This window comes from Salmo trutta, chromosome 7 (assembly GCF_901001165.1).
Source record: "Salmo trutta chromosome 7, fSalTru1.1, whole genome shotgun sequence".
NCBI classification, from domain to species: Eukaryota; Metazoa; Chordata; class Actinopteri; order Salmoniformes; family Salmonidae; genus Salmo; species Salmo trutta.
Window position 1 is genome coordinate 50,937,062 of NC_042963.1, and position 25,232 is coordinate 50,962,293.

A 25,232-nucleotide genomic window follows, 5' to 3' on the forward strand; every position below is an offset into this window, starting at 1 on the left:
AGAGTCCATGCCCGGAGGAATTGAGTCTGTTCTGAGGGCAAAAAAGCGTGTAACTCAATATTAGGAAGGTGTTCCTAGTGTTTTATACACTCAGTGTCTAAGTGGTGCCGTGTGCATGTGCTATATCACCCATGTATAAACATGATTTAAAAAACATACAAGAAAACATCAAGGACGTACACTTCATTCTTTAATGAACAAGTTGTCTGATAATGGGGGGAAAAAAACAGCAGTACTCAGATAATGATATAATACCCATAATAAACGAGGCAAGAAGTGTCAAAAGTGTTTCAGTGATGCATTTTAATTACACAATATACATGTTAACACACACACTGCTTACGTCGGATCAATAGGAGAATGGTAATTTTTTTTAATCAAGTCAATATCTGTGTCCATCTTGCCTTCGGTCGCTCAGGACTGATGAAGATGACATCATCCTGACTACACAGTCACCAACCTGGGACCCTATTTAAAACATCTCCGACTAGTATTACTGCCCTACCAAGCAAAAAGGCAGTAACTGCTCATAGCGTGAAACTGAGAAAAATTGCTTTTATTTACCTTAGTTTCACAGTAACTTTATGACCCCCATTTTTTCCAAAACAAAACACAGAGGCAGGATACTTGTCCACATGATTAAGCACGTATTTAATGTAGCAAAAATGACTAACTAATTTGCGACCAAATGAGCAGTTACTGCCTTTTTGCTTGGTAGGGTACTATAGACTACTGATCAGCATTTGCCTTTTTGACCGTAATGAATTAGATTATCTGGAGAGAGGACCTGATCCTAGACCAGCACTCCTAATCTGAGATGCTTGATGAATACAGGACTCAGGTTTGACAGTTGAAATGAGTCTAAGTTGTGTCATTATCATTCACTTGCCACAGCACTACTGTAACAGAGCCTGAGCAACAGTAGCAGTAAGCAGCATATAACAGAACACAGTCCCTCTGCTACACCGGCATGATCCAAACTAACAGTAATAATGCCACAACATGGCAGACGATAGCATAGCACAGGGGAAACAGCACTTCAGGGTAGCTAGGATGGAGATAAAACACACCTGGGTTCAAATACTATTGGAAATCTTTCAAATACTTTGAGCATTTGCTTTAGCCTTCCTGGAGTGCGGGGTTTGCCATTTTGGGACTATCCTATTGTGCCATGCAAGCTCAATCAAGCACAGCTTTAAAAAAACGTTATAAAAAAGGTTGTGTGTAACTTCAGCCAGAAGTTTTGAAAGTAGCGCTCGCATGTACAACAACGGCACCCATTTCGTAGAATATGTAACGAAAGCCAATTCGTAAAATATGTCCCGAATTTGTATGCGCTGAAGATCCCGTTCAATTTCTTTAAGTGTTTTAAATAGTACTTGAACCCATGTCTGGAAAACGACAAAATTGGAGATAAGTGTTGATGACCTGTTATTAGAGGATGCATAACATCAGCATCGCTCACGCAAATAAATTATAGAAGGATTAAAAATTACTCTAAGCAAAAAATAAAATAACAAAACCGGCATGGATTTAAATCTAAATAATACAGCGTCAAATGACTTCATTCAGGAGCATTTTAAATCTTAATGCATTTAGAACTATATCTACAATTTCACAATAGTAATACAACAGTCAAGTCATTGTTCTGTAACGCTTTCTTAAAACCAAACAAGAGAGGAGAGAACATTTTGCAGCTTGTAGGCTACATAACCATAGATCCTGATTTGGACTCTACTCTGTGATTTAAAGCAGCCGTATGTGCGAACTAGCCAGGTCAGTGGCTAACATCTTCCTCTAAATACCATGGTACATTTTTAGAAACTATTTATACAGTATATGTCAAAAAAGTTGCACCCTGATGTATGTACCAATATCACCGTCAACATGAAAACAATCAAATGAAGGACCACTAGCTGCGTTGGTGTTAAAAAGTACAATAAACAGAAATGTCAAGTGACCAGCCATTATTCTTTCTGAGGCATACATTCAAGTAAAACCTTGATATCCAACCGTAGGACATGACAAGACAGTTATTTCCCCCCCCAGAAATGGTTTATGTTTGTTTACGGTCCTAACCTTTAAAATTAAGTTATTGGTGGCAGGTTCGGTTCAAGTCAAAGTTAACACAAACTAAGAACTATTTAAATCCAAAATATATCCCAGATATATATCTCTTATACAGTGTCAGGATATAAATGTGATCTTTTTAAAAGGTGAAAAGGTGCTTCATTGGAGAACAGTCAGTCCTCAGAAGAGGAAACCGGTTGTGTTCCAAATAGCACCCCATCTCCTATATAACGCACTACTTCTAACCAGAGCCCTATATAGATCTATTAGAAGTTATCTACTCTGGCTTACAGAGTATGATAATAAGAAACATGATGTTGCCAGACCTTTCCCCCTCCAAGTGCTGCCAGAGCATGCAAACAGTCACCGTCAAATGGGTGCAGTAAAAACACAACAGTAAATGTATTCTACCAATCTAAAATACACCGTCTACAACCACAGAGACTAACATATACATTCTATTATTCTATGTATGGATTCAGTGTTAGGAGAGAGTCCAGTTTTAGGTGAAGTTAGTGTTATGTGGTGGTGAAGCCTGGGACCTACTCCCCTACAGCTTGGAGTTGAAGATGGGAATACCATCGTACATGTCATGTTTGAGCTTGGCCCACTCCGTCAGCCTCTGGACGGTGGTCTTGTCCCTGGTGAGTATCCGGGCAGCTTTCTGCAGCTTCTCCTGGTTCCGGTCCAGATAGCGCAGGCCCTCGGCCTGTAGCAGGTTCAGCTTCTCACCACGGCTCTCATCCAGGGCGATGTCCTCGTTCATATAAGGGTTGAAGCGGAAGTATGAGTCAGGTGGAAGGAGGGCATCGAGCATGATGTGGACCTCTGATTGGGAGAATAGGGAGGGGGTGTGAAGGTTACACAAAAACACGAACAGGTTCAAATGGAAAATTCATCACCGTTGAATAACTATTTCTTAAAAATGCCAAATATCTTCCTCCAAGGGACATTTATATAGATTAAGTCCCAAAAACGTAAAGATAAATTGAGGGCCACAATGGAATATCCCAAGACACACAGTATACACACAGAAATAAACATGTGTAAACAGTCTAGATGTACCTGAAGGGGCTTGTCCAATAGGAAACAGCAGGTCCGAGACAAGGGAGTGAGGTTGAGGATAGTTCAGGAGCTAAAACACTGGTTCTATTAACACTACACACCTGGAGACTAATTCTCACTATATCTAACGATCACATCAATTCTCACTACTTGTCTCAATAAGAACCCATTAAGTCAGTGGTTATAGTTAACCCTGCAGCAGCTGTTAACCCTGCAGCAGCTGTTAACCCTGCAGCAGCTGTTAACCCTGCAGCAGCTGTTAACTATAACCACTGACTTAATGGGTTAACAGCTGCTGCAGTGTTAACTGTAACCACTGACTTAATGGGTTAACAGCTGCTGCAGTGTTAACTGTAACCACTGACTTAATGGGTTAACCCTGCAGCAGCTGTTCCCATCAACGTTTCATTCCCACAGAGAAGTGAGTGAGGTGAGTCTCAGTTCAGGAGACATGTGCCATTATAGTACATAATGGATTGAGTTTGACTCTGTTCAACACACTTTTCAGATGACATATCTGGAGGCTGTGTGGTGGATTCTGGGTCCCAACCAATGCTCTATATAACATCATTATCACCACAAACACGCTGTGATGGTGGAGGGATTGTTTTTAGTGTTTTGTTTTTCACTGATCTCATCACAAAAACACTCCACCCTAGAGATATAGATCAACTAAAACTGCTCTCTCTGTGTGGTATCAGTGGTGTAGTGGTGAAACAGATGAGTGCTGTGTCTCTGTGTGGTATCAGTGGTGTAGTAGTGAAACAGATGAGTGCTGTGTCTCTGTGTGGTAGTGAAACAGATGAGTGCTGTGTCTGTGTGTGGTATCAGTGTTGTAGTAGTGAAACAGATGAGTGCTGTGTCTCTGTGTAGTAGTGAAACAGATGAGTGCTGTGTCTGTGTGTGGTATCAGTGGTGTAGTAGTAGTGAAACAGATGAGTGCTGTGTCTCTGTGTAGTAGTGAAACAGATGAGTGCTGTGTCTCTGTAGTATCAGTGGTGTAGTAGTGAAACAGATGAGTGCTGTCTCTCTGTGTAGTAGTAGTGAAACAGATGAGTGCTGTGTCTCTGTGTGGTATCAGTGGTGTAGTAGTGAAACAGATGAGTGCTGTCTCTCTGTGTAGTAGTAGTGAAACAGATGAGTGCTGTGTCTCTGTGTAGTAGTGAAACAGATGAGTGCTGTGTCTGTGTGGTATCAGTGGTGTAGTAGTGAAACAGATGAGTGCTGTGTCTGTGTGTGGTATCAGTGATGTAGTAGTAGTGAAACAGATGAGTGCTGTGTCTGTGTGTGGTATCAGTGGTGTAGTAGTAGTGAAACAGATGAGTGCTGTGTCTCTGTGTAGTATCAGTGGTGTAGTAGTAGTGAAACAGATGAGTGCTGTGTCTCTCTGTGTAGTAGTGGTGAAACAGATGAGTGCTGTGTCTCTCTGTGTAGTATCAGTGGTGTAGTAGTGAAACAGATGAGTGCTGTGTCTCTCTGTGTAGTAGTGGTGAAACAGATGAGTGCTGTGTCTCTCTGTGTGGTGCTCCTGTAGTTTGGGATGAATATTTCTCTCTACACCCATCTCCCCTTTCAGAGGGGTTATTTATAACCAGCAGATTAACACACTTAAAACCCTGTTTTCCTCTTCATAAACACTCTCCCCTAGCACCACGGCACTCACTGAGACCACCTCACCCCTCTCAGTGTGTAAGACTGTGTAGCTTTCAGGCTGTTGACGTGAAGTAGACCTGAAGTCATGCAGGGGCTGTGTGGGCATGCCTGTTTTACTGGGCTCCCGAGTGGCGCAGTGGTCTAAGGCACTGCATCTCAGTTCAAGAGGTGTCACTACAGTCCCTGGTTCGAATCCAGGCTGTATCACATCCGGCCGTGATTGGGAGTCCCACGGCCCAGCGTCGTCCGGGTTTGACCGTCATTGTAAATAAGAATTTGTTCTTAACTGACTTGCCTGGTTAAATAAAATAAATTTACTCTAACCACAGACTGCATTCATCTCATCCTTACTGGGAAAATGTGGTGAGAAAGTGGCCATTAGAACATAGTTACACTGCTACTGTTATTTTATAGCTGCTTACTTGTTACTTTTATTTCTTATTCGTATTTGACATTTTTAAACGGCATTGTTGGTTAGGGGTTCGTAAGTAAGCATTTCACTGTAAGATCTACACCTGTTGTATTCGGTGCATGTGACTAATAGAATTTGTATTGCTGAAGTGATGCAGAGATGTATATCAGAGGGTACATGGACCCACCCCGACGTACCCTCTGTGTCGGTGGCAGAACTGATGACGTTGGTGAGCTTGGTCTTGAGGCTGGTGTACGTGGTGTTGTTTTTGCCAGCCGTCTCCACGCGGCCCGTACCCAGCGACACCACACACTGGACAGGCGTATTGGGCCACAGACATTTACACTCATGGATGGCCAACGCTGTGGGGTTGTTGATGAGGAGACCTCCGTCCTGGAGACAGAGAGAGAACAAACTATTATGATCCTGCTATTGCTATGCCCATCTGGGGCTCCCGAGTGGCACAGCGGTCTAAGGCCCTGCATCTCAGTGCTTGAGGCGTCACTACAGACACCCTGGTTCGAATCCTGGCTGTATCACAACCGGCCGTGATTGGGAGTTCCATAGAACGGCGCACAATTGGCCCAGCGTCGTCTGGGTTTGGCCGGTGTAGGCAGTCATTGTAAATAAGAATTTGTTCTTAACTGACTTGCCTAGTTAAAAAATTAAACATTTAAATAATAAACACAGTATAGAATTTAAAAAGTCATGGCTACAGTTATGTACCAGCAACATTTAATAGTTATTGACACACTAAGTTCATTTAAAAGATTCATGCTGTTGCAGTTTGGAAAGTAGGAAAAGCCAAAATGTCAGTTGTTAAATCATTTATGAACATCTGCGGAAAGGAAGGTAACAGAACAGATCAATGGTGTAGTTTCACACGTACAGGACCTGCGTACAGGACCCGCATACAGGACCCGGACACACAGCTGTAGCTTTTCTCTTCCTTTCTGTCTGGCTGTTTTGATATCAAAGCCAGTCACCCAGGAGCGAGGTGGTGTCCACCCAGGAGCAATGGGAGTGTATGGTCTGAGGGGGGTGTTGAATATGCATGAGGCTGGGGGTGAAGGGGGGTTGGGGGCCTCAGATTGGCTACAGGATCAAACACCAAGGGGCCAGCCCTCATTAGGAAGGCCAGGCTGGGGGGGAGCTCTGGGGCCCGGAGTGTCTAGCGAGAAACTCTCTGGGGGAAGATTTTAGGGTGTGTGTGTGTGTGTGTGTGTGTGTGTGTGTGTGTGAATACTTTTTGAAGGCAGAGCAAGTCTCAACTAGAAGATTAATAAGGTTATTCCTCCGAAGAAGATTACTTCAACAATAAGGCAACCCTTCCTGGACTATAGTACCAGTCAAAAGTTTGGACACACCTACTCATTCAAGGGTTTTTACTATTTTCTACATTGTAGAATAATAGTGAAGACATCAAAACTATTAACACATATGGAATCATGTAGTATGTAAAAGTGTTAAACAAATATATTTTAGGTTCTTCAAAGTAGCCACCCTTTGCCTTGATGACAGCTTTGAAAACTCTTGGCACTCTTTCAACCAGCTTCACCTGGAATGCTTTGCCAACAGTCTTGGAGGAGCTCCCACATATGCTGAGCACTTGTTGGCTGCTTTTCCTTCACTCTGCGGTCGAAGTCATCCCAAACCATCTCAATTGGGTTGAGGTCAGGTGATTGTGGAGGCCAGGTCATCTGATGCAGCACTCCATCACTCTCCTTCTTGTTTAGGTATCCCTTACACAGCCTGGAGGTGTGTTGGGTCATTGTCCTGTTGAAAAACAAATGATAGTGGGACTGTGCAAACCAGATGGGATGGCTTATCGCTGCAGAATGCTGTGGTAGCAATGCTGGTGTAACCGATATGAAATGGCTAGTTAGTTAGCGGTGGTGGGCGCTAATAGTATTTCAATCGGTGACGTCACTTGCTCTGAGACTTGAAGTAGGGTTTCCCCTTGCGTTGCAAGGGCCGTGGCTTTTGTGGCGCGATGGGTAACGATGCTTCGTGGGTGTCAGTTGTTGATGTGTGCAAGGGTCCCTGGTTCAAGCCCGGGTTGGGGCGAAGAGAGGGACGGAACCTACACTGTTACACTGGTTAAGTGTGCCTTGAATTCTAAATAAATAACCGACAGTGTCACCAGCAAAACACACCCACACCATCACACCTCCTCCTCCATGCTTCAGGGTGGGAACCACACGAGCAGAGATCATCTGTTCACCCACACTGCGTCTCACAAAGACAAGTGGTTGGAACCAAAAATCTTACATTTTGACTCATCAGATCAAAAGGACAGATTTCCACCAGTCTAATGTCCATTGCTCGTGTTTCTTGGCCCAAGCTAGTCTCTTATTATTGGTGTCCTTTAGTAGTGGTTTCTTTGCAGCAATTCAACCATGAAGGCCTGATTCACACAGTCTCCTCTGAACAGTTGATATTGAGATGTGTCTGTTACTTGAACTCTGAAGCATTTATTTGGGCTGCAATTTCTGAGGCTGGTAACTCTAATGAACTTATCCTCCGCAGCAGAGGTAACTCTGGGTCTTCCTTTCCTGTGGCGGTCCTCATGAAAACCAGCGATTGATGGTTTTTGTGACTGCACTTGAAGAAACTTTCAAAGTTCTTGAAATGTTCTGCATTGACTGGCCTTCATATCTTAAAGTAATGATGGACTGTCGTTTCTCTTTGCTTATTTAAGCTGTTCTTGCCATAATATAGACTAGGTATTTTACCAAATAGGGCTATCTTCTGTATTCCACTGCTACCTTGTTACAACAAAACTGAATGGCTCAAATGCATTTAGGAAAGAAATTCCAAAAATTAACTTAACATGTCACACCTGTCAATTGAAATGCATTCCAGGTGACTACCTAATGAAGCTGGTTGAGAGAATGCCAAGAGCGTGCCGAACTCAAAGCAAAGGGCAGCTACTTTGAAGGATCTCAAATATAAAATATTATTATTAATTAAAAATGTTTTTACACATGATTCCATATATTTTATTTCATAGTTTTGATGTCTTCACTATTATTCTACAATGTAGAAAACAGTAAAAATGAAAAACCCTTGAATGAGTAGGTGTGTCCAAACTTTTAACTGGTACTGTATATGGAAACACTTCCATTGGGGTTGGTGGATGTGGGCTTGTAGATCGGTGCGTGTGCAGGAAATCATGCTGCAGCCAGAAGCACTAGACAAAGTCGACTGACTGCCCAGACAAAACAACTCGGTGCTTTTATCATCCCTCGACCCACTGAGTGACTCCATTTTCATTAATTATGGCAGTGGCTAAGATGTGCCGTGGCAGCTTCTTTTCCTTGATAGCTGGAGTGGCCAGATTTCAAATAGCACCGAGCACAATGCCTTCCACTCATAACCAGTGTAGCTCTCTTCACGACAACAGACACAGGCTGGTTCCTTGAAACGGGCATTTATTGCATTGCAGGTCTTTTTCTCCGATGCATCCAGGTCACGCCGTGAGAACTATATGTTTGAATGAACACAGTAACGTTGATAAATTAGAAAGTACTGAAACAAAGAAATACAAATGGCGCTTGGCGCGACAATACAAATGGAACTTGGCGCGACTATAAACAAAGTTCTATAGGTTGAACAAAATACCTCGTTGGCTGCTTGTCCTGAAAAGAGGTTCTTGAATCCTTAAAGTCCCTTGAAAGTCCCTTTACTGTCTTTCTTAGCCTCTGCCATCAACAATTATGACTCAGACTAAGATCTGCTTAAGTTAGATTGCACACAGTCAATTAACAAATTCCGTAGCAGTAACACAACAGAGAACGTTAGTTCCGGGATGGAACATAAAAACACAAACAATGGCCTAACGTTAATTTACCTGTTACATCACATTTAAATTCTTATCTATACATCAATAAGTCATTTATTTATTTACTACATCAAATAAACCTTGAATTATGTATTAATCATGAATCGTGAACACAGCATCTATGTAACAACACTTACAACCAGTGTGACACAGTCTCCCAGTTAGCCGAGAGTAGAATCATTCTGAATGCTAAAACTTGTCTCAATGACTCGGCACCTGTTAGGGGCATTTATAGACAAGAGTCGGCTCATTGAAGCCAGTCTAACTGCCGCCCACGTGTGGCTCAGTTGGTAGAGCATGGTGTTTGCAACGCCAGGATTGTGGGTTCGATTCCCACGGGAGACCAGTACAGGGAAGAAAAAATAAAAAAAAATGTATGAAATGTATGCATTCACTACTGTAAGTCGCTCTGGATAAGAGCGTCTGCTAAATGACTAAAATGTAAATGTAAACAGAACCAGACTGGCAGGTAGGAGCGTTGGGCCAGTAGCCAAAAGGTTGCTGGATCGAATCCTAGAGCTGACAAGGTAAAAATCTGTCGTTCTGACCCTGAGCAAGGCCGTTAACCCACTGTTCCCTGAAGACATGGATGTCAATTATGGTGTCAGACTTCTGATGCCATTGTATGCTTGGGGTCTTTTCAGCTGTTCACTCACAGTTTTTCTTTACCAACTGATGCCAGTGCCACACCGAAGCGCTGCTTGAGGTTTTTTGGGGGGGAACTTTTCATCTGAGAACCATACTGGTATGGCTTATACACTTGGACCATTGCCATGTTCTCACAGAAAGGGTCTCTTCAGACCGGGGGTATAATTTGGACGGGAGGGTTAAAGTTAGAAACAATTATTTACTTAGGGGCCAAACTGTGGCAAATGAGCTGGGCACACAGAAAGAGGCAACAGAAGCTGCCTGTCAAACTCAGCATGACGCAAGTCAGGGGTCACTTCCCTTCAGAGGGATTTAGAGCTGTAATGCAAGTCTCATTTTAATACCTCTATCCCGTAGCCAATGCCTGTATAGAAAGCAGCTCTTCCCACAGGTCAAAATGTCCTCCTTTGGGTGAAGGGTACATCCCCTCTCTATTGAGGTGATTTGACAGAGTGTAACCCCGGTGCCAAAGGCTAAACTGCAATTGAAATATTGAAAAGGTTCAGGACGGCAGCTTAGCACCCCTTCAAAGTAGAACCCCCAGAATCAAAGGCAGAACAAGACAGAAAGGTGGAGCACGATGCAGAACTGCAAGCCAAAACATACTTACACTACATGCCCAAAAGTATGTGGACACCTGCTCGAACATCTCATTCCAAAATCATGGGCATTAATATGCAGTTGGTCCCCTTTGCTGCTATAACAGCCTTCACTCTTCTGGGAAGGATTTCCACTAGATGTTGGAACATTGCTGCAGGGACTTGCTTCCATTCAGCCACTGATGTTGGGCGATTAGGCCTGGCTCACAGTCGGCGTTGAAATTCATCCCAAAGGTGTTTGATGGGGTTGAGGTCGGGTTTTGTGCAGGCCAGTCAAGTTCTTCCACACTGATCGAGAGAAACCATTTCTGTATGGACCTCGCTTTGTGCACGGGGGCATTGTCATGCTGAAACAGGAAAAGGCCTTCCTCAAACTGTTGCCACACATTTGGAAGCACAGAGTCATCTAGAATGTATGCGGTAGCATTTAGATTTCGCTCCACTGGAACTAAGGGGCCTAGCCCAAACTGTACAGTTGGCACTATGCATTGGGGAAGGTAGCATTCTCCTGGCATCCGCCAAATCCAGACTAGTCAGTCGAACTGCCAGATGGTGAAGCGTGATTCATCACTTCAGAGAACGCGTTTCCACTGCTCCAGAGTCCAATGGCGGCGAGCTTTACACCACTCCAGCCGATGCTTGGCATTGCACATGTTGATCTTAGGCTTGTGTGCAGCTGCTCGGCCATGGAAACCCATTTCATTAAGCTCCCAACAAACTGTTAATGTGCTGATGTTGCTTCCAGAGGCAGCTTGAAACTCGGTAGTGAGTGTTTCACCGAGGACAGACACGCTACAGCACTCTGCGGTCCTGTTCTGTGATCTTGTGTGGCCTACCACTTCGTGGCTGAGCCATTGTTGCTCCTAGACGTTTCCACTTCACAATAATAGCACTTACAGTTGACCGGGGCAGCTCTAGCAGGACAGAAATTTGACAAACTGACTTGTTGGAAAGGTGGCATCCTATGACGGTGCTAATGTTTGTCTATGCAGATTGCATGGCTGTGTGCGCGATTTTATACACCTGTCAGCAACGGGTGTGGCTGAAATAGCCGAATCCAATAATTTGAATTCAATAATAAACATTATTTTGTATATATAGTGTAATATGTATGCTGGTCTGGTGTTAAAAGATGGATCTTGTCCTCATACTCTGGTGTTGTTCCCTCTCCTTCAGGCACTAATGGTTGATACACAAATCAGACTTGTTTTAGTCAGGCCACAAGATTCTTACTAGCTAATAAGGCTCTGCCTGCACCTGTGGGAGCATGTTTGACTGCTAAGATATTGGCGAATTAAACGGAATTAGTGTGTAAAAGAAGTAGCAGAATACGTTCCATTAAGAGCATATATACGAGAAGGGGTGAAAGGATAAAAAAAATAAAAAATAGCTACAATTTAAGGGACGGTTAGTTCCTACTTCAAATTAATTCTGCTGCCATTACTGCCAAGACTTGTTGGCTTATCTGCATTGTTACACTAAGCCGTTTTTAGGGGGTGTGATTTAGATAGAACCCCATTCCCATCTAGCGTTGTGATCAGTAAAAAAGTAATTTAACGCATCAGCGTTTGTCAGCTCCTATTAGCAACTTCCTCCTCAGAATATATATCTCCCTCTCTCCGATGCGCCAATGGGAGAGGGCCAAGATGAGTGGTCACAACACATGGGACACTCTGGTCCAAAGAGCTAGGTCCAGTACATGTGTTCCATGCTGCATTCACTCTCTTTTCACCTCCAGTCAGCTGTTCTGGTCATTAGGAGCTGCTCTCAGAACGCCTGGCTGCGTCCCATAGGGCACTCTATTCCCTATATAGTGCCCTACTTTTGACAAGGCTTGGCCAAGGGGCCGAAGGGGCTTTAGGCCGAGCTGGAGCCCAGTGCTGCTGCCTTGATTTACCCATAAGGCCTATGGCACTGGAGCTTAAACACGGTTTAATTGGGGAGAGGTTACATAAATCATTACGGACCATCTGATGGATGCTACCCAGTGTGTTACAATAGCAGCCCTGTTTTCAGGAGCCGATCCTTCAGCCTCCACGGTCATATTCAGCTAGGCCCTCAGATATACTGAATAAGGTCTTCCTGTTCAACTCAGGATGTTAAGCTCAAACAGGTACAAAATCATGTTTACTACGCAATCAAGTGAATGAATCTGTCTGTTCTATTGATTAATTGTCCAGATAAAACCAACTCTTAACTATGTAATCACGTGTATATTGAACAAGGTTTGCTAAATCAAGGGTGTTTGTTAAAGCAGATACACAACCTTAAATAATATCTATCCATCTGATCAAGTGAATAAATCGGGCTGTTCAATGAATCAATTGTCCAGATAACAACTAATCCACAGTCCCTTTCACCAACGAGGATGAGACAAACATACAATGGTGTTAGTGTGATGTCACCACCACCACCATCTCACCAACGAGGATGAGACAAACATACAATGCTGTTAGTGTGATGTCACCACCACCACCATCTCACCAACGAGGATGAGACAAACATACAATGGTGTTAGTGTGATGTCACCACCACCATCTCACCAACGAGGATGAGACAAACATACAATGGTGTTAGTGTGATGTCACCACCACCACCACCATCATCTAGGAATGAGTGGCCAAGTCAAACCAAAAGGTCTCCATGCCTCATTATGTAATTACACAGCCTGGTTCTCCTATTTGACCTTTGACCTGAGAGGACAGAAGGGTCAGAATGATGTCCAAGCCGTCATCCCACGAAGAAAATGGAGAGGCATGAAGTATTCATCTGAGAGAGACGGAGACACGGAGCGACAAATACGCCCTCAGGTTAGGACAAGCAATTGAGTCTCTCTCTCTCCCACCCACCCGAGAGCATGGAATTATCCGCTCTTCCTGCTGTGACCCCTGACAGCACCCTCTTAGGCAATAGGTCATATTTGGCTACCTCATATTCATATGGTACATTTTCACAGTCCATAATATTAAATAAAGCAAACTGATTTCCCAAGTCCATTAATCAGAAATGTTCCAGGGATAGATCAGTGAAGTAAGTGACTGAACGCACATATAAATGGTTTAATACGTGATTGACGGACAGCCCGCTTTACAACAGTGGGCTTTTATGCAGAGATTTCTATGAGAACATCTCATTTGAGCCACTCCAGAGAGATGGCTGGTGCAGATGCAGTACTGTGAGGGATAAGGGGGTTAGAGAGAGAGATGGTGCAGAGGCAGTACTGTGAGGGATAAGGGGGTTAGAGAGAGAGATGGTGCAGATGCAGTACTGTGAGGGATAAGGGAGTTAGGGATAGAGATGGTGCAGAGGCAGTACTGTGAGGGATAAGGGGGTTAGAGAGAGAGATGGTGCAGAGGCAGTACTGTGAGGGATAAGGGGGTTAGGGATAGAGAGAGAGATGGTGCAGAGGCAGTACTGTGAGGGATAAGGGAGTTAGGGATAGAGAGAGATGGTGCAGATGCAGTACTGTGAGGGATAAGGGAGTTAGGGATAGAGAGATGGTGCAGAGGCAGTACTGTGAGGGATAAGGGGGTTAGAGAGAGAGATGGTGCAGAGGCAGTACTGTGAGGGATAAGGGGGTTAGAGAGAGAGATGGTGCAGAGGCAGTACTGTGAGGGATAAGGGAGTTAGGGATAGAGAGAGAGATGGTGCAGATGCAGTACTGTGAGGGATAAGGGAGTTAGGGATAGAGAGAGAGAGGTGCAGATGCAGTACTGTGAGGGATAAGGGAGTTAGGGATAGAGAGATGGTGCAGAGGCAGTACTGTGAGGGATAAGGGGGTTAGAGAGAGAGATGGTGCAGAGGCAGTACTGTGAGGGATAAGGGGGTTAGAGAGAGAGATGGTGCAGATGCAGTACTGTGAGGGATAAGGGAGTTAGGGATAGAGATGGTGCAGAGGCAGTACTGTGAGGGATAAGGGGGTTAGAGAGAGAGATGGTGCAGAGGCAGTACTGTGAGGGATAAGGGGGTTAGAGAGAGAGATGGTGCAGATGCAGTACTGTGAGGGATAAGGGGGTTAGAGAGAGAGATGGTGCAGAGGCAGTATTGTGAGGGATAAGGGGGTTAGGGATAGAGAGAGATGGTGCAGAGGCAGTACTGTGAGGGATAAGGGGGTTAGAGAGAGAGAGATGGCGCAGATACAGTACTGTGAGGGATAAGGGGGTTAGAAAGAGAGAGATGGCGCAGATGCAGTACTGTGAGGGATAAGGGGGTTAGAAAGAGAGATGGTGCAGAGGCAGTACTGTGATGGATAAGGGAGTAAGGGATAGAGAGATGGTGCAGAGGCAGTACTGTGATGGATAAGGGAGTTAGGGATAGAGAGATGGTGCAGAGGCAGTACTGTGAGGGATAAGGGGGTTAGGGATAGAGAGAGAGATATGGTGCAGAGGCAGTACTGTGAGGGATAAGGGGGTTAGGGATAGAGAGAGAGATGGTGCAGAGGCAGTACTGTGAGGGATAAGGGGGTTAGAGAGAGAGATGGAGGGAGGCAGTACTGTGAGGGATAAGGGGGTTAGAGAGAGAGATGGTGCAGAGGCAGTACTGTGAGGGATAAGGGAGTTAGGGATAGAGAGAGAGATGGTGCAGAGGCAGTACTGTGAGGGATAAGGGGGTTAGGGATAGAGAGAGATGGTGCAGAGGCAGTACTGTGAGGGATAAGGGGGTTAGGGATAGAGAGAGATGGTGCAGAGGCAGTACTGTGAGGGATAAGGGGGTTAGGGATAGAGAGATGGTGCAGAGGCAGTACTGTGAGGGATAAGGGGGTTGGGATAGAGAGAGACGGTGCAGAGGCAGTACTGTGAGGGATAAGGGGGTTAGGGATAGAGAGAGATGGAGGGAGGCAGTACTGTGAGGGATAGAGAGAGAGATGGAGGGAGGCAGTACTGTGAGGGATAAGGGGGTTAGGGATAGAGAGAGATGGTGCAGAGGCAGTACTGTGAGGGATAAGGGGGTTAGGGATAGAGAGAGATGGTGCAGAGGCAGTACTGTGAGGGATAAGGGGGTTAGGGATAGAGAGAGATGGTGCAGAGGCAGTACTGTGAGGGATAAGGGGGTTAGGGTTAGAGAGATGGTGCAGAGGCAGTACTGTGAGGGATAAGGGGGATAGAGAGAGAGATGGAGGGAGGCAGGTTCTCACACAGCAGTCAGTCAATGTATATCAGTGGACTGGCCGAATGCCTAAAGAAGTGTGCTAGCACAACCAAGAGGGTGACGTAGTGTGTGTGTGTGTGTGTGTGTGTGTGTGTGTATCAGTGGAGGCTGCTGAGAGGAGGACGGCTCATAATAATGGCTGGAAGGGAGCGAATGGAACGGTAGCAAACAAATGGAAACCATGAGTTTGATACAATTCCACTTACTCCGCTCCAGCCGTTACCACGAGCCCGTCCTCCCCAGTTACGGTGCCAACCACCCCCTGTGGGTGTGTAGTGTGTCTGAGAAAGGAGAAATAGAGATGAGAGTGGAGTGTGTGTATACCAGGGAGACAGTGTCTATAAGGTGTGTGTGTATACCAGGGAGACAGTGTCTATAAGGTGTGTGTGTGTATACCAGGGAGGCAGTGTCTATAAGGTGTGTGTGTATACCAGGGAGACAGTGTCTATAAGGTGTGTGTGTATACCAGGGAGGCAGTGTGTATAAGGTGTGTGTGTATACCAGGGAGGCAGTGTCTATAAGGTGTGTGTGTATACCAGGGAGACAATGTCTATAAGGTGTGTGTGTGTACCAGGGAGACAGTGTCTATAAGGTGTGTGTGTGTATACCAGGGAGGCAGTGTGTATAAGGTGTGTGTGTATACCAGGGAGGCAGTGTGTATAAGGTGTGTGTGTATACCAGGGAGACAGTGTCTATAAGGTGTGTGTGTATACCAGGGAGGCAGTGTCTATAAGGTGTGTGTGTATACCAGGGAGGCAGTGTGTATAAGGTGTGTATGTGTGTATAAGGTGTGTATGTGTGTATACCAGGGAGGCAGTGTGTATAAGGTGTGTGTGTGTGTATACCAGGGAGACAGTGTCTATAAGGTGTGTGTGTATACCAGGGAGGCAGTGTCTATAAGGTGTGTGTGTATACCAGGGAGGCAGTGTCTATAAGGTGTGTGCGTATACCAGGGAGACAGTGTCTATAAGGTGTGTGTGTGTGTGTACCAGGGAGGCAGTGTATATAAGGTGTGTGTGTGTGTATACCAGGGAGACAGTGTATATAAGGTGTGTGTGTGTACCAGGGAGACAGTGTCTATAAGGTGTGTGTGTGTGTGTATACCAGGGAGACAGTGTCTATAAGGTGTGTGTGTGTGTGTATACCAGGGAGACAGTGTCTATAAGGTGTGTGTGTGTGTATACCAGGGAGGCAGTGTCTATAAGGTGTGTGTGCGTATACCAGGGAGGCAGTGTCTATAAGGTGTGTGCGTGTATACCAGGGAGGCAGTGTCTATAAGGTGTGTGCGTATACCAGGGAGACAGTGTCTATAAGGTGTGTGTGTGTGCGTATACCAGGGAGGCAGTGTCTATAAGGTGTGTGCGTATACCAGGGAGACAGTGTCTACAAGGTGTGTGTGTGTGTATACCAGGGAGACAGTGTGTATAAGGTGTGTGCGTATACCAGGGAGACAGTGTCTATAAGGTGTGTGTGTGTACCAGGGAGACAGTGGCTATACCAGGGAGACAGTATCTATAAGGTGTGTGTGTGTACTAGGGAGACAGTGGCTATACCAGGGAGACAGTATCTATAAGGTGTGTGTGTGTATACCAGGGGGGCAGTGTCTATAAGGTGTGTGTGTGTGTGTGTATACCAGGGAGACAGTGTCTATAAGGTGTGTGTGTGTGTATGTATATATACCAGGGAGACAGTGTCTATAAGGTGTGTGTGTGTGTGTGTGTGTATACCAGGGAGACAGTGTCTATAAGGTGTGTGTGTGTGTGTGTGTGTGTGTGTGTATACCAGGGAGACAGTGTCTATAAGGTGTGTGTGTGTGTGTATACCAGGGAGACAGTGTCTATAAGGTGTGTGTGTGTGTGTATACCAGGGAGACAGTGTCTATAAGGTGTGTGTGTGTGTGTGTATACCAGGGAGACAGTGTCTATAAGGTGTGTGTGTGTGTGTGTATACCAGGGAGACAGTGTCTATAAGGTGTGTGTGTGTGTGTGTATACCAGGGAGACAGTGTCTATAAGGTGTGTGTGTGTGTGTGTATACCAGGGAGACAGTGTCTATAAGGTGTGTGTGTGTGTGTGTATACCAGGGAGACAGTGTCTATAAGGTGTGTGTGTGTGTGTATACCAGGGAGACAGTGTCTATAAGGTGTGTGTGTGTGTGTATACCAGGGAGACAGTGTCTATAAGGTGTGTGTGTGTGTGTATACCAGGGAGACAGTGTCTATAAGGTGTGTGTGTGTATACCAGGGAGACAGTGTCTATAAGGTGTGTGTGTGTGTGTGTGTGTATATACCAGGGAGACAGTGTCTATAAGGTGTGTGTGTGTGTGTGTGTGTGTATACCAGGGAGACAGTGTCTATAAGGTGTGTGTGTGTGTATACCAGGGAGACAGTGTCTATAAGGTGTGTGTGTGTGTATATACCAGGGAGACAGTGTCTATAAGGTGTGTGTGTGTGTGTGTGTATACCAGGGAGACAGTGTCTATAAGGTGTGTGTGTGTGTGTATACCAGGGAGACAGTGTCTATAAGGTGTGTGTGTGTGTGTATATACCAGGGAGACAGTGTCTATAAGGGAATAGAGGGATACAGGAGTTGTATAGTAGCCTGGTGGAAAAGCTCCATGTTCCTCCAGTGTTTAACACAGGAGGAAGACTGGCCCTGAGGAGGAGGAGCAGAGCCCAAAGCTCTTATTTATTCCCTGTCCCTCCCCCACTTCTCCTCCTGTCCCTCCCCCACTTCTCCTCCCTGTCCCTCCCCCACTTCTCCCCCCTGTCCCTCCCCCACTTCTCCTCCCTGTCCCTCCCCCACTTCTCCTCCTGTCCCTCCCCCACTTCTCCCCCCTGTCCCTCCCCCACTTCTCCCCCCTGTCCCTCCCCCACTTCTCCTCCCTGGGACTCCCCCACTTCTCCTCCCTGGGACTCCCCCACTTCTCCTCCCTGGGACTCCCCCACTTCTCCTCCCTGGGACTCCCCCACTTCTCCTCCCTGGGACTCCCCCACTTCTCCTCCCACACTTCTCCTCCCTGTCCCTCCCCCACTTCTCCTCCCTGTCCCTCCCCCACTTCTCCTCCCTGTCCCTCCCCCACTTCTCCTCCCTGTCCCTCCCCCACTTCTCCTCCCTGTCCCTCCCCCACTTCTCCTCCCTGTCCCTCCCCCACTTCTCCTCCCTGTCCCTCCCCCACTTCTCCTCCCTGTCCCTCCTCCTCCCTGTCTGCATTGAGGCAGCACTGCAGTGCAAGGCTGATAATAGCTTCCCTTCTGGCCAACGACAACACAGAAAGAAAATAACTACCAGGTTTACTAGCAATACTAGAGAATAGCCTACATCTTACTATACTATACTAGACTATACTACAATACTAGAGAATAGCCTACATCTTACTATACTAGACTATACTACAATACTAGAGAATAGCCTACATCTTACTATACTAGACTATACTACAATACTAGAGAATAGCCTACATCTTACTATACTACAATACTAGAGAATAGCCTACATCTTACTATACTATACTACAATACTAGAGAATAGCCTACATCTTACTATACTACAATACTAGAGAATAGCCTACATCTTACTATACTATAATACTAGAGAATAGCCTACATCTTACTATACTACAATACTAGAGAATAGCCTACATCTTACTATACTACAATACTAGAGAATAGCCTACATCTTACTATACTATAATACTAGAGAATAGCCTACATCTTACTATACTAGACTATACTACAATACTAGAGAATAGCCTACATCTTACTATACTATACTAGACTATACTACAATACTAGAGAATAGCCTACATCTTACTATACTATACTACAATACTAGAGAATAGCCGACATCTTACTATACTATACTAGACTATACTACAATACTAGAGAATAGCCTACATCTTACTATACTAGACTACAATACTAGAGAATAGCCTACATCTTACTATACTATACTAGACTATACTACAATACTAGAGAATAGCCTACATCTTACTATACTAGACTATACTACAATACTCGAGAATAGCCGACATCTTACTATACTATACTAGACTATACTACAATACTAGAGAATAGCCTACATCTTACTATACTAGACTATACTATACTACAATACTAGAGAATAGCCTACATCTTACTATACTATACTAGACTATACTACAATACTAGAGAATAGCCTACATCTTACTATACTATACTACAATACTAGAGAATAGCCTACATCTTACTATACTATACTATACTACAATACTAGAGAATAGCCTACATCTTACTATAATACTAGAGAATAGCCTACATCTTACTATACTACAATACTAGAGAATAGCCTACATCTTACTATACTAGACTATTCTACAATACTAGAGAATAGCCTACATCTTACTATACTAGACTATACTACAATACTAGAGAATAGCCTACATCTTACTATACTATACTACAATACTAGAGAATAGCCTACATCTTACTATACTAGACTACAATACTAGAGAATAGCCTACATCTTACTATACTAGACTATACTACAATACTAGAGAATAGCCTACATCTTACTATACTACAATACTAGAGAATAGCCGACATCTTACTATACTATACTATACTAGACTATACTACAATACTAGAGAATAGCCTACATCTTACTATACTAGACTATACTACAATACTAGAGAATAGCCTACATCTTACTATACTAGACTACAATACTAGAGAATAGCCGACATCTTACTATACTAGACTATACTACAATACTAGAGAATAGCCTACATCTTACTATACTAGACTATACTATACTAGAGAATAGCCTACATCTTACTATACTATACTACAATACTAGAGAATAGCCTACATCTTACTATACTACAATACTAGAGAATAGCCTACATCTTACTATACTACAATACTAGAGAATAGCCTACATCTTACTATACTACAATACTAGAGAATAGCCGACATCTTACTATACTATACTATACTAGACTATACTACAATACTAGAGAATAGCCTACATCTTACTATACTAGACTATACTATACTACAATACTAGAGAATAGCCTACATCTTACTATACTAGACTACAATACTAGAGAATAGCCTACATCTTACTATACTACAATACTAGAGAATAGCCTACATCTTACTATACTATACTAGACTATAATACTAGAGAATAGCCTACATCTTACTATACTATACTACAATACTAGAGAATAGCCTACATCTTACTATACTAGACTATACTACAATACTAGAGAATAGCCTACATCTTACTATACTAGACTATACTACAATACTAGAGAATAGCCTACATCTTACTATACTATACTACAATACTAGAGAATAGCCTACATCTTACTATACTACAATACTAGAGAATAGCCTACATATTACTATACTATACTACAATACTAGAGACTAGCCTACATCTTACTATACTAGACTACAATACTAGAGAATAGCCTACATCTTACTATACTAGACTATACTACAATACTAGAGAATAGCCTACATCTTACTATACTATACTATACTACAATACTAGAGAATAGCCTACATCTTACTATACTATACTACAATACTAGAGAATAGCCGACATCTTACTATACTATACTATACTAGACTATACTACAATACTAGAGAATAGCCTACATCTTACTATACTAGACTATACTATACTACAATACTAGAGAATAGCCTACATCTTACTATACTAGACTACAATACTAGAGAATAGCCTACATCTTACTATACTATACTACAATACTAGAGAATAGCCTACATCTTACTATACTATACTAGACTATAATACTAGAGAATAGCCTACATCTTACTATACTATACTACAATACTAGAGAATAGCCTACATCTTACTATACTAGACTATACTACAATACTAGAGAATAGCCTACATCTTACTATACTAGACTATACTACAATACTAGAGAATAGCCTACATCTTACTATACTATACTACAATACTAGAGAATAGCCTACATCTTACTATACTACAATACTAGAGAATAGCCTACATCTTACTATACTACAATACTAGAGAATAGCCTACATCTTACTATACTACAATACTAGAGAATAGCCTACATCTTACTATACTATACTACAATACTAGAGACTAGCCTACATCTTACTATACTAGACTACAATACTAGAGAATAGCCTACATCTTACTATACTAGACTATAATACTAGAGAATAGCCTACATCTTACTATACTAGACTATAATACTAGAGAATAGCCTACATCTTACTATACTACAATACTAGAGAATAGCCTACATCTTACTATACTATACTAGACTATAATACTAGAGAATAGCCTACATCTTACTATACTATACTACAATACTAGAGAATAGCCTACATCTTACTATACTATACTACAATACTAGAGAATAGCCTACATCTTACTATACTAGACTATAATACTAGAGAATAGCCTACATCTTACTATACTATACTAGACTATAATACTAGAGAATAGCCTACATCTTACTATACTATTCTATACTATACTACAATACTAGAGAATAGCCTACATCTTCAATATTTCAGTAGTACACTGGTACTTAAACATGTGAAACCACATACTCAAAATGTCTTTATCTTAAAAAAAGGTTTTAACTGAATGTTTTCTGAAGCCCTCTTCAACGCTTCATCATTAGTTCTCATCCTCTCCTCTCCACGTGAGTGACAGTGAATGTATAGACGAGAAGTGTTCATTCTGCCAGGCTGGTGAGGAGTCTTTCTGTTTGGGACAGCGCCATGTGGGAGAGGAGATTGCCACACAAACGTGCCCCATTCCTGCTCACCGCCAAGGGAGAGGTCTGACCGTTCTTCAGTTCTCCATGCATGGCATTCCCTGGCTGGCATCCTTCTGAAGTCCTCTAGTTCTGTGGTCTTTAGAGGGATAATGGCAGCTTTAATGTGGTATTGCTCCTCCATCTGAGAGGCATTGTTTCTATGGTTGTAGTGTCTAGTGTTGTGATGTAATGGCGCTGTAGCTTCAAAAGGTCTTCTTTCTCCACTGTTGTTTACCACAGTTCTAGAATCAGAATCCTGTCAGTTAGAGCTCAAAATGTCCACCATTCCAGGGCTGCTGAATCTGGTAAGAAATTAAAGCGCAATCAAAATAATCTTGAAACGGTTGCTTGAGAATTCCAGAATTTCCCGGCGTTCATTCAGCACATGGACATGGCTGTTTTATGGCACATCCCACACAAGGCGGCGATTGTTTCGGGGTTGAGAGGTAACGGAAGGGCGACCTATGACTCCCTCACTGGGGAATTCTGACATCACACACAGACGCCATGTTATGCAGACTCCTCGCTTCAGAAAAACATCCACTGGTGGTGGGCTTCTAAATATTGCTTATTGGACTGGAGAAATTATGAAAGATTATGGAATTGAGAAAATGTCATGATTTAATCTTACTCCAACGCAACCCCAATGTAAATGCACAACCTAATAACTTTACAACCACATGTATAATGGCAATGTTGGCTAATATAATTCATCAAATTCACAGCTTCAATTAAAAAATGTAAGACTTCAGTTTTTCTTTACAGTAGAAGTAGTGGAATGGATAACAAGACCTTGTTGAAACCCAGGTGTGGTTTTTACATGAAGTACCTAAGGTGTCCCACTTTCCCAGTGAGAGGTAAGAGCTTTCCCCAGTTAGAAAGCGCCTAGCAGAGATTTGACAAACATCCATAATGGAGGTTGTCTGCTTGCTTCTCTATTTTAACGAGGCTGATGTAGATGTAGCAGTCAGACAGTGGGGGATGAGGAGTGTGTGTGTCTCTCTCTGGGAGAGATGAGACCAGGAAGTAGCGAGGTCATCAACCATTCTATTTCATATCCCAGCCAGAGAGTTCCCCACTCACCTAGAGAACTTAAACCAATTCCAATTAAGAGTGTGGGAGCACGGGATTCCACCTTTGATGTAAAATGTGTGTGTGTTTCCTAAGCCAATTGGGAGGATATTGGCAGGATTATGAGATGTCAAGCCCAGGCAGACATTAAACCCCACACGTCATTCACCTGGGGCTGAAGAGACATGATCTGATGTCTCTAGTAGCCAGTCAGATGGGCTTACTGATGAATAAGCCCCACCCAGCACTGTGTGTGTGTGTGTGTGTGTGTGTGTGTGTGTGTGTGTGTGTGTGTGTGTGTGTGTGTGGAAGAGGGGATATAATTTTACTGAGCAGTAAAATGGCTGAGAGTGGAGGGAGAGGATTCAGGATGTAGGTATGTTGTTGTTGCAGTGCTCTTCTCCTGTCTAATGGTATGCGTCTTTAAATGCCTACTTAGAATGGATATTGACATTAAGTATCTCAGGCAGGCTTGCGTCTCAAACACCACCCTATTTCCTATGCACTACACTAATAGGACTCCGGTCAAAAGTAGTGCACTATTTAGGGGATAGGGTACCAAACCCTTAGTTTGACCGACTCTTCCTGCTCTCCGTCCAAATGGAACTGCCTGGAAACAAAAACACTGCCGGGAGGGGCTGATGGTTTTCACATTAAACCAAAACTCCTGAAGTGTATTGAGGAGATCGGGATGATCCAGGATAATGTGAAGTAGGAACACCCTGGAGGGAGGCCATAAAAAAACTCAGTCCTTTAAATACAGACTGCTGCTGTGAAGGACACATCATGAAGTATTCTACCATGAATAATAATCCTGTTACGACGCCTACATCAACCCCCGTCCATATTGACCGTGTTAGAGCCTTGGTCCTGTATGACTCAGTTGGTAAGAGTGTGGAGATAGCAACGCCAAGGTTCTGGTGCAAAATCACATACACTATAAAACATTTATGCAGTATACTTGCTGTGCTGTAGGCCTATGTCACTTTGCATTAAGTGGTATACATTATTTAAGTGGTAATGCCCGAGAAGCAGGCTGCCGGGGCGGCAGCGTAGCCTAGTGGTTAGAGCGCTGGACTAGTAACCGAAAGGTTACAAGATCGAATCCCTGAACTGACAAGGTAAAAATCTGTCTTTCTGCCCCTGAACAAGGCAGTTAACCCACTGTTCCTAGGCCGTCATTGTAAATAAGAATTTGTTCTTAACTGACTTGCCTAGTTAAATGAAGGTCAAATTAAAAAAATTAGACCCGAAACGAAGTCGAGCGCCGGCAAACCGTGCCAGTATATCCTCCAAACACCGGCTGAGGGCATTATCACTTTTATACAACGGTTACCAACATATTCAAATAATGACTTTTAAAAAAATTACATTATTTTGCTTAATTTATTCATACTATTTCATCCTTCCACAAGATATAGTTCCGACACATAGGGTTGCTCCCCAACCTGGCTGGTCGTTCGTTCTATCGGTTCGGTTACCAGAGACGCGCCTCAGTCATTCAGTCTTTCTGCTCTGCGTCTTTGGACGCGACCCAAGTCGTTCGTTCTGAATGGTCCATTTCCATACTGGCTGGTAACGTTCTTATCCGTTGCTTGCTAGTCAACTACAGCTAATTTACAGTCACGTCAAACAGTGCAGCCAAAATAACAACGAAGTAGCTGTATTTGCATTTGTTCAAGCCGTTTCCTAGTTACATTTATTTGGATACATCCATAACAATGAGCTAGTGATGCGCGATTTCACCTGGCTTAGAAAATGTGCTCTCTCTTCAGGAGGAGGAGCTAACCAACAACACAATCACTTCAAACTGAAGCTGAAAGACTGAAACCTAGCTGCAGTTCCTTTCATTTGACCTGTTTTCTTTTGGTATTTCTTTGTATATATATCCATAAAAATGATGCTGA

At 43.5% G+C, this 25,232-nt stretch overlaps 1 protein-coding gene across 1 annotated transcript in view; it reads right to left on the reverse strand.

Moving 5' to 3' along the window:
- Positions 1 to 283: 283 nt before the first annotated feature.
- The window catches only part of LOC115197616 (calcium-independent phospholipase A2-gamma), a 37,989-nt gene continuing 13,040 nt past the window's right edge, over positions 284 to 25,232 (reverse strand). The window contains exons 9-10 of the mRNA XM_029759313.1: positions 5,398 to 5,593; positions 284 to 2,898 (exon numbers count right to left, since the gene is read on the reverse strand). Coding sequence (XP_029615173.1) covers positions 2,621 to 2,898; positions 5,398 to 5,593 — 474 coding nt within the window. The 3' untranslated portion in view covers positions 284 to 2,620. The remainder of the gene's footprint in view (positions 2,899 to 5,397; positions 5,594 to 25,232) is intronic.